The sequence below is a fragment of the Ptychodera flava genome (genome assembly GCF_041260155.1).
Source record: "Ptychodera flava strain L36383 chromosome 23 unlocalized genomic scaffold, AS_Pfla_20210202 Scaffold_24__1_contigs__length_23054250_pilon, whole genome shotgun sequence".
Taxonomy (NCBI): Eukaryota; Metazoa; Hemichordata; class Enteropneusta; family Ptychoderidae; genus Ptychodera; species Ptychodera flava.
This window is the reverse complement of record NW_027248278.1, coordinates 1107081-1121508: the sequence shown is the minus strand read 5'-3', so window position 1 is coordinate 1121508 and position 14428 is coordinate 1107081. Positions and strand designations below refer to the sequence as shown.

Genomic DNA, 14428 nt, shown 5'->3' with positions numbered 1-14428 from the left:
TACATACATACATACCGGTACATACATACATACATACATACAGTACAGACGCCATCAACTTCAGCTTATGCGATAAACTCACATTGGTATAACCAAATGTGAGCTAAAAACTACTGTTAGGGGTAGAGTCAAATGACATTCCTGAATCAGACCCTTACAGTATTGAATCAATACTGTAATACTGCATCAATGATGCAATGATAAGTTTGACAACTTACCCAACCAAAGTACTGCTAATTCCAGTTTAACAAAGCTGTGTGTGAACATCTTGCATCATTGACAAAATCAGTCAATACTGTCAAAGGGTTTTGGAAAAGACTGCAAGCACAGGGTTCTCCACGGTTTTTTTTTGAGGGGCGGCCCACCCCTCTGTTTTTGGTGGCCGCCCCTCTAGCTTAATGTGCCGCCCCTGCAATTGGAAACGCTGCCCCTTTATTTTTGATGGAAACGAAGGTCGTAGTTAGCGAGAAACTTGCGTACTTGCCGTGATTAAAATGTACAATACAAATGGTAGGTCATTCACACTTCGTAATCTTGACTGTGACACTTTGTCATGGCAAATGGAAATCGTTTCACACCTTTTTTTTTGAAGCAGAGTTTGTCAAAGTACCAATCTGATCAAAGACGTGTATCCAAAAAATCATTGCTAATGTCCTGTTCTGTTCCGGGCACGCTGGGGGACTCCGCAGAGTCTATAGTAGTGCAATTTGAAAGGATTCGAACTTCGAAGGTGTTAATATAGATGCAATTTGCTGGTGCACAACAAACTTTTTCTACAGCGTACACGAAACTCTCACAACAAACTGCTATGCATGATCAATAGAAAGTTATTACTTGGTCTCCCTTTGACTCCAGCAGTCCCTTGCTAAATGGAATCTTCCAGTCTTAGCCAATCAGCAATCTTGTACTATACGGAAATATTTATCCATGTTCATAATGCTAAGGCTTTGTTGCTGAGTGTACTTGCGCTATGAAATATACCTTTCTATTGGACAAAGGTACTCTCCCTGTAAGCTGTACGGAGATGTCAAAAATGGCGGCTGTTTCAAGTTAGCTGCCGTCGCGGCTATCGATAGTGGTCCAATCCGTGCATATTGTCTAGCACTAGAAGTTCAGCTTACGCAGACGAGGTGGGAGACGGTGTGGTCTGAACTGCTAATGCTTGCAAAACTGTGAAATCGCGGTAGGCTTTTCTGAATAACCATGCGTCTGGCAGGAGATATGGTTTCCGTGTTGAAAAGTTGTGCACAGCTCCGTATACTATAAGCTTACTATGTTTGCAATACCAGGTATAGGAGTTCACCAATACCATAATTCAACTCTTATTCGGTATAACCTCCATGATACAGCGACCAGAATTGTATAAAGATGGTTTTTAGCTTTACATTTAGCCCTTTCCATTACTCTTTCCAACTGTTTGCAAATCGGCTGACGATGGGATACATGCCCGGGGTACATGCGTTTGTCTACCCATGGACGTCCATGGTCTACCGTACGTCCACGCTTAGACTTTGGAGATCGGAAGGTTCATTCGCCCTTGATCATAAACAGTCAAACGGAAGACTCATTTCCTTCAATGTTTCAAAGTGTCATTTGTTTAAACTATAATTACTTGAAACGGAGGGTCAGCAAGTTGAGAGAAAGATACTACTTATGTCTTTGTTCAATCGTTAGAGAATACATTAAAAAAAAATAAAGACGATTGTTTTGAAGTAATAGTCCAAACCCGGAATTCGAATCGACCACAGTACAAACAAAGCCATGTGCGCAAACGCGCATAGACGTACGTGTATTTCCATACGCGTTCGTACACATGTGGGTTTGTTTGTACCGGCATCACGTGATTATTTGGGCGTCCTGAGTCTGTAGAACGCATCGTGTCCTTTTTATTCCGGAGTAGAACCATTACCATATATGATAATTTTAAGTTTTCCAATAAAAAATGCTACATTTAGTTGGGCGTCCTGAGTCTGTAGAACGCATCGTGTCCTTTTTATTCCGGAGTAGAACCATTACCATATATGATAATTTTAAGTTTTCCAATAAAAAATGCTACATTTAGAAGGGTCTGTCCAATTTTTATGTTCTATAGTAAATTTTCAAAACTGAAAAGAAACATGCTAATTATATGTAAATGATATGCTAATTTTATGCAAATTAGCCGCCCCTATAAAATCACAAACCGTGGAGAACCCTGAACCAGATTGTTATCATGTTTTCAAATGTTTTACTGCTTGTGTACAGACACATTATGATGTAAGGTGACATTTTGTACAGGTACCAGTATATGTACTAACATTACTAGATCCCTTGTAGGTTGATGATTCACTTCAGACATACAATCCATTGATCTAATCCTTGTCTCAATTCTCACAAGTGACCTGGTTTTAAAATACACAACACAGCCCATTCTTAAGCCCTACTTACACCAAGTCATATTAAATTATTGTGTTCAAGGTAGTACATGTAACAATGAGCAAACTAAATTCAAATACTTCATATTTGTAATTGTTTTATGTATCATAACATTATTTGAAATTGTTTTAGGAAATTGCAAGGTCAAATTGATTAACTGTAAGGTATGACTTAACTTTTCATTCTTATCTAATACTATGAATGCTATGAATGAAACAGACAATGATATTGACTAACTAACAGCGTCACTGACATCTGACATCTGTCCCTGCACAATTTCAAACACCATAAATACTGCAGTGCAATACACTAAGCCACTGTAATCTACAACAATATTTCTTAAACATACATGTACACGTACATACACTCTTTCCTAACAACACTGAAATCTTCCTGCCATACTACTTTAGATCTACAATATTGCATCGCACATGATGATGCTCTTGACTATCGTCCCTAAAAGCCTAGTGAAACAAGTCCAGGTTCTCACAGTAATACAGACCCTGGTCCTTACAAGTTACAATGAAATTGACCCAAGCTTGTTCTTACAGAGTCCAGATGCTTCACACTAAAACCAGGTCACCCTACACAACAGTCCCAAAACATACTTCATCCCACACCACCTTGCCCCTAGTACCATCTCACCCCGGAACCACTATGGGCCACAGTGTCATGATTTAGTTATTTACAGCTATACTGGTTGGTTAGCAACATTTCAAGGAGAAGTCAAGCTGTTTTGGGGGCACTGTAGTTTTGAGTCTTGAGGCCAAGATGTTTGGTATGACATTATTTTGGTACGATTTGGTACGGGACAAGTGACGGTGTGGTGCAACTTGCAGTTATTATACAAAGTGTCTGGAAACTGTTCTCAAAGTAAAATATCTGTAGATGCTGGTTCTCACAATGGAACAGACCCTGGTTCTCACAGTGGAATAGACCCTGGTTCTCAATGTGAAATAAACTCTGGTTCTGTAAGCTTGTCATTGGTGTGTCTTATACATTTCATGTTCTAGCCAACTTATGAGATGATTTTAGAACCTAGGGGAAACAGTAACACTTTATAATGGTCAAGATGATCAATGATTTTTCAAAAGAACTTAAAACCCAAACTGTGTTGTAAAACCCAAACTGTGTTGTAAAACCCAAACTGTGTTGTAAAACCCAAACTGTGTTGTACGGTAAAACCCAAACTGTGTTGAAGAAAATTGAAGGAAATCGTTATGGCATATAGAGCCAGAGATATGTTCCTCTCTCAAATAATAATTCGTGAGTGAATTTTTCATCTTCAGAATTGCAAAGAGCCAGTTGGATGCTATTCATATAGATGCTCTATACAGTCACTGATAATCTAACTGGCAATACTAACATTTTGATGCAGTGCATCGCTAGACATGACTCAGTAAATGCACATTTCATATTGATAACTATTTATGATTTTGATATCTGGTATGTCCTGTAGCAGTCGAAAAGAACCTGAATTTAAATTTGACACCAAGAGGAGTTTTCATAATGAACATTACAAGACTTACATGTCTGTCACATCTTCAATGTACATCAATGAGTGCAAACTGGTGTACATCAATGAGTGCAAACTGGTGTACATCAATGAGTGCATACTGGTGTACATCAATGAGTGCAAACTGGTGTACATCAATGAGTGTAAACTGGTGTACATCAATGAGTGCATACTGGTGTACATCAATGAGTGCAAACTGGTGTACATCAATGAGTGCAAACTGGTGTACATCAATGAGTGCATACTGGTGTACATCAATGAGTGCATACTGGTGTACATCAATGAGTGCATACTGGTGTACATCAATGAGTGCAAACTGGTGCACATCAATGAGTGCAAACTGGTGTACATCAATGAGTGCATACTGGTGTACATCAATGAGTGCATACTGGTGTACATCAATGAGTGCAAACTGGTGTACATCAATGAGTGCAAACTGGTGTACATCAATGAGTGCATACTGGTGTACATCAATGAGTGCAAACTGGTGTACATCAATGAGTGCAAACTGGTGTACATCAATGAGTGCAAACTGGTGTACATCAATGAGTGCATACTGGTGTACATCAATGAGTGCATACTGGTGTACATCAATGAGTGCATACTGGTGTACCATGAGTGCATACTGGTGTACATCAGTGCACAGTCCCTTTATCCACCGGTTTGGAAACGCCTATTGCAAAAGGTGTTAATCACCTAGATCGCACAGCCAAAGCACAACATGGTCACGTGATACCAGTGCTTCGCTTGGTTTTGACCTCTATGTCAAGGCAGACGTTTGTCCTGTCGAATCTTCACTGTTTTTGGCACTATAAAGTGTTCTCTGCATCTATCTTCGACACCAAGACAGAAATAACCATATCCTGAAACCGGTGTGTGTTTTTCGTGATCCTTCTCCCATCGTAAATTATGATAGTGTTCGATAATTGCTGGGGTTGATCGCTTCGAGTGAGTTGACAAAACACAAGCAACGGCTGGAATCACACCAGAAAATTTGTCGTCCCTTTCTCTTGCAATGCTAGAAGTCAGTGCCTCCAAATATGATCTAAATATGTTTTCTGTGTAATATTCTGTGAAATCATGCCTGTTACTGTGTTAGCTGAGCAGAATGGGAACGACAACTGCAGAAATGGACGTAGATTTTATTCGCATATTTTCCCATGTAGCGTCAATAGGCCTATGGCGAACTCTCGATACGTACACTCGCGCTCAGGCACAGTAAATGCCTTTTACAAAATGCTATATGTCAACACAATAACAAGTTTGGTAATGAACTACTCAGCTGTCGATGTTAATATTCGGCTGATTTTGCCTGTCTTCTTGATTTCGGGCAACAGTCCATGACACTTGCGAACAGTGAGTCGCCATTTGTTTTTTGATCGTGATCATAATGCAACCATAATGTGTGGTCCCTTTCAAGCTTTATCTAGAGGGGCAACGTTACCCATTTAATGAAAAAATAAATTGTTTAGTGTTTCTAAAGGGAACAAGTTGTAATGTTTTGTGATATTCTGAAAATAACAACCCACAAACGTCATGTTTTTGAACGGTCACATTGCGGCTGTCATAGGATCGTGGGGTAACGACATTGATATAACGGCCAGTTGAACATTGTCGGTGTCCTTTGTTTAAGGTGTGAATCGTGTGTTTGTTCATATCACGGAGTGTCACAAAGAAACCAGCCACGTTTCCAGACCGGTGGATAGAGGGACTGTGATCAGTGAGTACATACTGGTGTACACATTCATATCAAGTCTTGAGGCCAGACTGAAAGTTAGTATGCATCTACATCTATGAACTTGTCATTGGATAATAACATTTTTGCACTAGCAATTTTACTTTGAAATGATTGCAACAAACACAGGAGAGAGGTTTGATTTGGAGCAGGTACATGTAGATTGCCATGATGGAAGTGCAGTACAACCGTGCACAGTAAGTGAGGCTACCCACAATTCCCCATGATTTGTTCACTCAGACATTTTTTGCTAAAGGCTTTTTCAATTTTATCAGTTTCTTAACAATTTTTAACTTGCAATTTAAGTTCAGGATTATTTTTTAAAACTATGTTCCAAAATTATTGATAATGTTTAAAATTCAAGAGTAACTTGAATGAGAAGTCGATGTTTCCAGGTGCTAAAAATTGCACACTTGTCAAGATAAAGTTATCAGCAACTAAGATGGTCTCATCATACCACCTGTCAGAAATGCAAATTTCCTTTGTTACGAACGTTAAAAAAATCAATACCCTTTCATTTGCCAACACAGATGCAACTTATTCCCTTAGTTTCCTTGAAAATATTGTGTATGGCTGTCAAAAATCTATGTAGACAAAACTACAAAATTGCTATCTCCTCCGCGGAAAAGGGGTTGATCTTCTCATTATTCACAGTGAGAAATCAGAAAATTATGATTATCAGAACAATGTTGCCAGAATTTTGAAATATGGACCGAGTTGTTCTGTGTACAGAAGAAATTTGCTTCAGTTCAGTGAGTGATCTCCGTGTGTACAGATCATGGAGAATTGTGGGTAGCCTCACTTACTGTGCCGTGTACATGTACAGTGTACAATAGGCAAAACACTGACACAAAGCCAATAGTTGACATCTCACACAACAACAATCCACCAGATATAAACAAATTTACACTTTTGACAAATAAATGCACAAACAAAGATTAGATATAAAACATCACTGTCCTCTTGAGGCTGTATGTATCTATGTATATTTTGTCTCTGACCAGTGATAGGTTCTATGATGACAATGAAAATGTCTTGCATTTTGCTGATGATGTTGCAAGGCACAATAGTCCAAGTATTTTGTGAGAACAACTCAATATTCATGTCTTCACACATAATTACTCTGAGATAAACCCTGTACAAGTAGTTTCACTACAGTACGAGTAACCCATGACCTCACCAACAATATCACTATTGGCTTGGTATGGATGCGATGACTTGTAGCAGTAGTGTGCTGTTTGAATTGTAGCAGCACAGTGCTGTTTGAATGACAGCATCACAGTGCTGTTTGACTGATAGCAGCACAGTGCTGTTTGACTGATAGCAGCACAGTGCTGTTTGACTGATAGCAGCACAGTGCTGTTTGACTGATAGCAGCACAGTGCTGTTCCACTGACAGCATCACAGTGCTGTTCGACTGATAGTATCACAGTATTGTTTGAATGACAGCATCACAGTGTTCACTGACAGCAACAGCAGTGCTGCTGTGCTGTTTGACTGACAGCAGCAGTGTTGTTTGACTGACAGCAGCTCAGTGCTGTTAAATAAACTGACAGCAGCATTGATATTTGACTGACAGCAGCACAGCACTGTTTGACTCATCGTTGCATCACATTACTATTTGACCATTATTTGCCTGAGTTTGTTGATCCTTTACATTGCAGTGTCTTTAGACTGGGTTAGGTGAATTTGTAAAAAATTATATCATTTATAATAGTTTCTCTTGTCTCTCTTGTATTTCATACAAACCTATTTGGAATTTGGCAGCCCATGCCAGGTTTTCCTAGCAATTGAACATGTTAGCTTTGAGTCTACACATTAGTGAGTTAGTTTCTACCGGATTCACCTGATGCCAAAAGAAACTCCCCTGCATAGCGTTCACCCCACTTACACATTTCACATGAAAAAATAACACAAATCATCACGTTCACCCAACTCTAACATTTACAAATCACAGACTTGAACCAAGTCTACAGTGTCATCAAAAACTGTCATCATTCTAGTCACTAAATATGACGGCAGATGACTTTTCATCAACAGATGAAATCTATTACCTTGCCCAAAATGTTTTGTAGTATTGTACAGAAAAGCTACGGATTAAAGTAAATAGTCCACCTGTAATGCACATGAATGTGGTAAAAATTATAGTGCCATTGATAAACAGATTTCTGAAGTGAATTGTTTAACCCTTTTCCTGCCAAGTTCATATTTCACCATCAGGTCAAGATGGTTAAAATTAATGAAACACAACATATTCCATATGGTGTATTTTAACATAATACTGTACATTTGAAGGCTGTTGAAAACATAAATACTGTAAACTTGATTTTTTTGGACTAAAGATGTTACAACAGACAAAACCAAGTGGGTGAAAATACGTCATGTTTTGGCTCAATACCGCTTTTTACTGACTTGGCTGATGGGAAAGTGATACTCTCTGGCAGGAAAAGGGTTAATTGTCATTTTTCTTATCAAAACATTTCACAAATATCACAGTAGACTCATTAACATAGTGTTAGTTTTATAACTGTGTATATGTACTTCCACAATTTGATGTGCAAATGCATACCATGATTGGGGAGATTTCCTGATTGGTTCCCACTGTGTCAAGTTAAGAATTACCTCTCTTGTCTAAAACTTGGAATTGGAAAGTATCCAAGTTAAACAAAAACCCTTCCATTTAAATTTTGAATACTATGTGTCAGTTAGAGATGCTTGTAAATGTACCATGATAGAGGTAAAGCTTCATGCAATCAGAATGTTCACACGGGATGTCTAGTTCATACATTAGCGATTCTGAAGGCTTGATGTCGAACGTAAGATTATCGTATAAGAGACTATATGAAAGAAGTAAATATCTGTTTGATAAATTTTTTTTAGAAGACCTACTGAAATAGTAACAATCATGCCAAATTTGATAGCACCTAGACTACAGATACTGACACACGCTCTTAAATTGTCAAGTCTGAACATGACTGTGAATGCCAAATAAATTATCGACAACCATTAGGTTATAACAGCCTCAAGGTGAAATGCTCCTCGCAGTGTATTTACGAAGTCAATTTGGACAATAATTTCAAAATTTGTCATGGGTTTCTGCCAATTCTTTCAACCGTTATATGAGAAAAAATACGAGTGTAGATTGTTCACAGCTGAAGCTGAATGTGTCGTCCGCAGAACCGAGACAGAGAATACAATTGGTACATGCACAGACCATCAATGATTCATTCAGCATAACTATGACATCATCGGCTAGCCTCAAAATAAACCTGCCGTTTTCATCCTGTTATACCTTAACGTTCTAAAACCCAAATGACACTTAAAATTGTCTAGTAACTGTGTGTAACGTCTAAATCAGTGAACAAACATCAAATTCAATCGAATAACGAGGAATGACAAGGAAAACATTCCGGTGAAAAGATGTGAAATCAAAGTAAAAGGAAATGGAATTAGCGACACCCCTATAATCAAATGCACGTACATGTATTGTATGTGTGTTAACTCCTCTGGAAACATGACGAATCATTAGACTGTTACCATAGTGCACAAGGATCGTGTATTTTCCGACATTATTTTTGACTATTCATAAAACGGGGAGAGGAGATCACCAGCGAAATAAAGATGCCGATGGCGAGCGACTGTCATTGGGGCGTGATGTACAAAATACAAAAGAATTGAGAATACAGGCTGGGCATCGTTATGGTGGCCGACCGGCTTTTCGCGTGTGCACAAACATGTATCTTTGTTGGAACTCGTAATATTTCTGTGATCGTGAAAATACTTTCGTTACCGCTAAAATGTATTCATTAATTTCCCTCGATGGCTGGCAAGCTTTTTGTCTTTTCTTGACGAAATAGCCACTGCAGATCACGACAAAGGCACAACACGATCGGAGTTCGGATCTCATGTTGGACTGGATCGGCAAACGTTAACTGTCAAACTTTGAATGCATACGTACGCGTTAGTTGACGCAGTAATTATCATCATGATCATCTGTACAGCTCTACAACCAAATAAAATATGTACCAAAATCCACTAAATAACAAAGAAACCAAAACTTACAGTTGTTCGGTCAAGCAGGGGATGAAACACCGAGTCGAAATTCCTCAGGATGATACTTCCTTTGGAGTATAACGTCCACTGGCCACCTCTGACCTATTCGGTTGTTTCCGAGCATTTCCGAATATGGACGAATTCCACATGCACATCCGCTGAGTGGGCAGTTCATTGGATAGAGGGAGTACGCGCGTTTGGGATCCTGTCATCTGGTTGTAAATATGTCATGTGGTTGTTGGCTATGACACACCCATATTTGGTTATGTTTCGATGTCAAAGATCAGAGTTGAAAGTCCAAGCATGGGTAATTCCTTGCATTCTTGATACCTTGTGCTAGCTCTGGTTGTCAAAGCACGTTTTCATTTGTGCCATTTCGAAGCAAGTGAGTACAAGTATAGTAGTCTGTTCGATTCTTGATCGTAGGCTTGTAACACAAGAATACGATTTCTCATATATCTCTGGTGTTAGCATGCAGGCGGTTTTAAAATTCAAGGGTCTTTAAAATTCAGAGGTCAGACGAAACCAGGTCTACATGACAGTTCGCCTCTGACTTTGTCTACATACATCAGTCATCATGATCGACCTCGATAGATTCAGCACTTTAGTGTTTGATCGTTATGGTCCAAAGCCGTACAAAGCTACTGTGCTTGCTTTTGTATTCATGGCACTGCTTCAGTAACAACGGTCGAAAATGCTCAAAGCATTATAAACCTGGTTGCATGGACACTCCGGCGCATCTCTCTTAGTGTGCTATGGCTGTGACTTCTAAGTTTTCCCAGTGGTTTATCATCTTTCTATGCTATCACCAACTAATTTAAGTTGTCTAATCAAATATTTTTGCAGAATCTGCATTTGGAGTATGCTAGTCACCATGTGTCACCTGGTTGCACGGACACTCTGGTGCATCTCTCTTACTGTGCTAAGGCTGTGACTTCTAAGTTTTCTCATTGGTTTTCATCTTTCTATGCTATCACTAATTGATTTAAGTTGTCTAATTAATTATTTGCAGGAACTGCATTTTGAGTATGCTGAGTCACAATGTGTAACCTGGTTGCATGGACACTCTGGCGCATCTCTCTTAGTGCGCTAAGGCTGTGACTTCTAAGTTTTCTCATTGGTTTTCATCTTTCTATGCTATTGCCAACTGATTTAGGTTGTCTAATCAAATTTTTTTGCAGAATCTGCATTTGGAGTATGCTAGTCACCATGTGTCACCTGGTTGCACGGACACTCTGGTGCATCTCTCTTACTGTGCTAAGGCTGTGACTTCTAAGTTTTCTCATTGGTTTTCATCTTTCTATGCTATCGCCAACTGATTTAAGTTGTCTAATCTAAATATTTTGCAGGAACTGCATTTTTAGTATGCTGAGTCACCATGTGTCACCTGGTTGCACGGACACTCTGGTGCATCTCTCTTACTGTGCTAAGGCTGTGACTTCTAAGTTTACTCATTTGTTTTCATCTTTCTATGCTATCGCCAACTGATTTAAGTTGTCTAATCTAAATATTTTGCAGGAACTGCATTTTTAGTATGCTGAGTCACCATGTGTCACCTGGTTGCACGGACACTCTGGTGCATCTCTCTTACTGTGCTAAGGCTGTGACTTCTAAGTTTTCTCATTGGTTTTCATCTTTCTATGCTATCGCCAACTGATTTAAGTTGTCTAATCTAAATATTTTGCAGGAACTGCATTTTTAGTATACTGAGTCACCATGTGTCACCTGGTTGCACGGACACTCTGGTGCATCTCTCTTACTGTGCTAAGGCTGTGACTTCTAAGTTTACTCATTTGTTTTTCATCTTTCTATGCTATCGCCAACTGATTTAAGTTGTGTAATCTAAATTTTTTGCAGGAACTGCATTTTTAGTATGCTGAGTCACCATGTGTCACCTGGTTGCACGGACACTCTGGTGCATCTCTCTTACTGTGCTAAGGCTGTGACTTCTAAGTTTACTCATTTGTTTTCATCTTTCTATGCTATCGCCAACTGATTTAAGTTGTGTAATCTAAATTTTTTGCAGGAACTGCATTTTTAGTATGCTGAGTCACCATGTGTCACCTGGTTGCACGGACACTCTGGTGCATCTCTCTTACTGTGCTAAGGCTGTGACTTCTAAGTTTTCTCATTGGTTTTCATCTTTCTATGCTATCACAAATTGATTTAAGTTGTCTAATTAAATTATTTGCAGGAACTGCATTTTGAGTATGCTGAGTCACCATGTGTCACCTGGTTGCAAGGAGTCATGTGGTACATCTCTCTTTCCCTTATAAGGCTTTGTCATCTAAGTTTCTCCTATGTTTTGCTCTTTTCATGCTATTAAAAAGTGATTCAAGTTTTCAAATCAAAATTTTATGCAGGAATCTGCTGTTAGATCATGCTGAGTCAGAATGTGTCACCTGGTTGCACAGAGACTTTGCAGTGGTATAAAACTTGCTAATTAAGGGGCGCTGCACCCAACACAGGGTATTTTGCACCAAAATCACTTTTTTGTAGACATTCATTTAATTTAATGAAATTGTTTACCCAAGATTAAAATATTATATTTGGGTTCATCTTCAAGGCTGTCAAGCAGTCTTAGGTTGCTTGATAAAGAAGTGTTAATTTTTGCAAATGTTTGCAAATCACCCAATTTCCTGGCTTCACTATTCTTCCAATTTCAAGATTTCCAAACAATTTAACTCCATACTGACTTGGTCAAACTTTCTTAAATTTTCACATTATTTTCTTTAAATGTTGTTAAACAAAACTTTTTTTGATTGGCAATAAAGTTCTTACATTTTGAATAAGAGGCATTTTAATTTGTATGAGGATCATGTACTGTAAAATATGTTCAGATGTAACCTGCCAAAAGAAGGAAATGACGACCATGTTAAAAGTGATATTTTATTCAAAGCATATGTGTCACTGCCCATTTGGGGCAACTGTTGTCAGCTCCACTTATACATAACCATTGCAAGACTAATATCATTTTTATATGCAAAGTAAAACATAAACTGTGTCTTTTGAAGGTTTATGGCATGTCTGTTGAAAACAGAGAGTATTCAAAAAAGAATACTTTTTAATATGAAACGTCTGTTAACAGTGTTTATTCATTCTGATGTAATAATGGATTTCTGTTTGTTTTGACAGTATCTTTGAATGATATGACACTGCCTTAACAACAGATGGAAGAGGAATGTGAAAGAAACGTCAATGTTAAGTAGGGTATTATGTTCATATGTTGCTACTCACATTGGTGTACCATTTTGTAGTTACAACTTGAGCTGTATCCTGTGAATGGTTTTGGGATAATTGTGTAAGTTATTATATTACAACTTTCAAAAATTTAGAGGCCTGTAATGCTTACTTTTGATATTATTTTCATTATTTATATTTGTCCACTGTAAGTTGTTATTTTACTACAAAAAGATTGCTAAAAAATCAATATTTAGCTTGTCAGCATAGCATTTGAAATATACAAAAATGTATTAATAGTATATCTATATTTCTATTTTTCTCACTCAGGTTTGTTGTAGACTACATCACAATTGTGTTGTTGGAGGAGGCTGAAGTTTACCTTATGTCAAGGAAAAGAATGGTTATGCTTGAAGAAGCAAATAAACTCTAGTATTGCCACAGAAATCTAAATATAATGTTCTGCAGGGATAACCTTATTGACATTTGTTCATATTGTTATGAAATATTTTAAACTTAAATTTAAGGCAATTATTGTCATATTTAACCAAAAATATCATTCAAAAGTTCTGGTCAGACACATAATATTGATTATACATGTCCCTTAGGATGGCAGCAATAAGATTTTGTAAAATCGTGCCAAGATATGCAACTTTGTATTTTTGAGATTATTTTTGTCATTGTAGATCTATTTTTTTCTTCGAAACTCCTTGTCAGACTTTTTGATATTCAGTATACAGGTCCTTAGGATGACTTAAGTCAGATATTTTTATACAGTGAGAAAATGCAAAATTTTGTATTTTTGGAGCAATTTTTGTCAATTTCGGTCAAAAAGTGCTTTTGTCTCATTGGTGTTTATCTGATAGCTTTGCATTTTCTCATAAAAATCCCTGGAGACTACCTAAGCCAAATCATTTTTCAAACTGGTGGAACCAATGATTTTTTGTTTTTGGAGCCAATATATTAGTCCGCAAGCTTGAATGACCTATTCCAACCCGGAATACCTTGTAAATCAATTTTGAAGACACTGAAATAATGTAGTTTTATTTGATGCCAATTTGTAGTGAAATATGATCTAGAAAAAAGTTGTGAGCTTATGTTTTATGTAGTGGATCAACTTTAGCAAATATTTCATGGAGGAAACCCCATACACTGATGAGGGATTTCAATCCACAAGAAGGCATATGGCAAGATGCACCATACCAATAAAACAGACTCCAGTTTATTTGTATCAGTTCCAATCATTATGTTACATAAACAAAAAAACCTGTCATGGTATCACTTAATTAAGTAAATCTTCACAAAGATGAAGGCAGCCGAGTCAAATCATGTGTAGATTGAATAAGATGAGTGATGAATGATAATATCAGGTAACTTCACCACACAAACTTACTTACACAAACAAACTTGTGTATATTTAACTCTGAGTAAATCTTAACATTTCAAGCAAGGACCATCAAATTTTTATTGTTGATCTACAAAATTGAAAAGTGGCTGTTAAAACGGAATTCTGCCCATGAAAATTGAAA

At 37.8% G+C, this 14428-nt stretch overlaps 2 protein-coding genes and 1 long non-coding RNA gene across 4 annotated transcripts in view; 2 read left to right on the top strand and 1 right to left on the bottom strand.

Annotated features, from left to right (window-relative positions):
- LOC139124949 (micronuclear linker histone polyprotein-like) overlaps nt 1-9860 on the bottom strand; it is a 37584-nt gene extending 27724 nt beyond the window's left edge. The window contains exon 1 of one of the 2 annotated variants that reach the window (XM_070691065.1): nt 9729-9860. The gene's annotated coding sequence lies outside the window, so the exon portion shown is untranslated. Of the gene's footprint in view, nt 1-9456; nt 9608-9728 lie in introns of those variants that run through there. The other variant, XM_070691066.1, reaches the window with a different exon arrangement.
- LOC139125095 (uncharacterized) lies at nt 3945-4631 on the top strand. The gene has a single exon (XM_070691203.1). It carries the CDS (start codon nt 3945-3947, stop codon nt 4629-4631), a length of 687 nt encoding a protein of 228 aa, XP_070547304.1.
- Nucleotides 9861-9928: 68 nt separating the features above from the next.
- On the top strand, nt 9929-13382 carry LOC139124385 (uncharacterized). The gene is made up of 3 exons (XR_011549916.1): nt 9929-10104; nt 12855-12919; nt 13230-13382. It is a non-coding gene; the product is annotated as an uncharacterized lncRNA (long non-coding RNA).
- The last annotated feature ends 1046 nt before the right edge of the window (nt 13383-14428 follow it).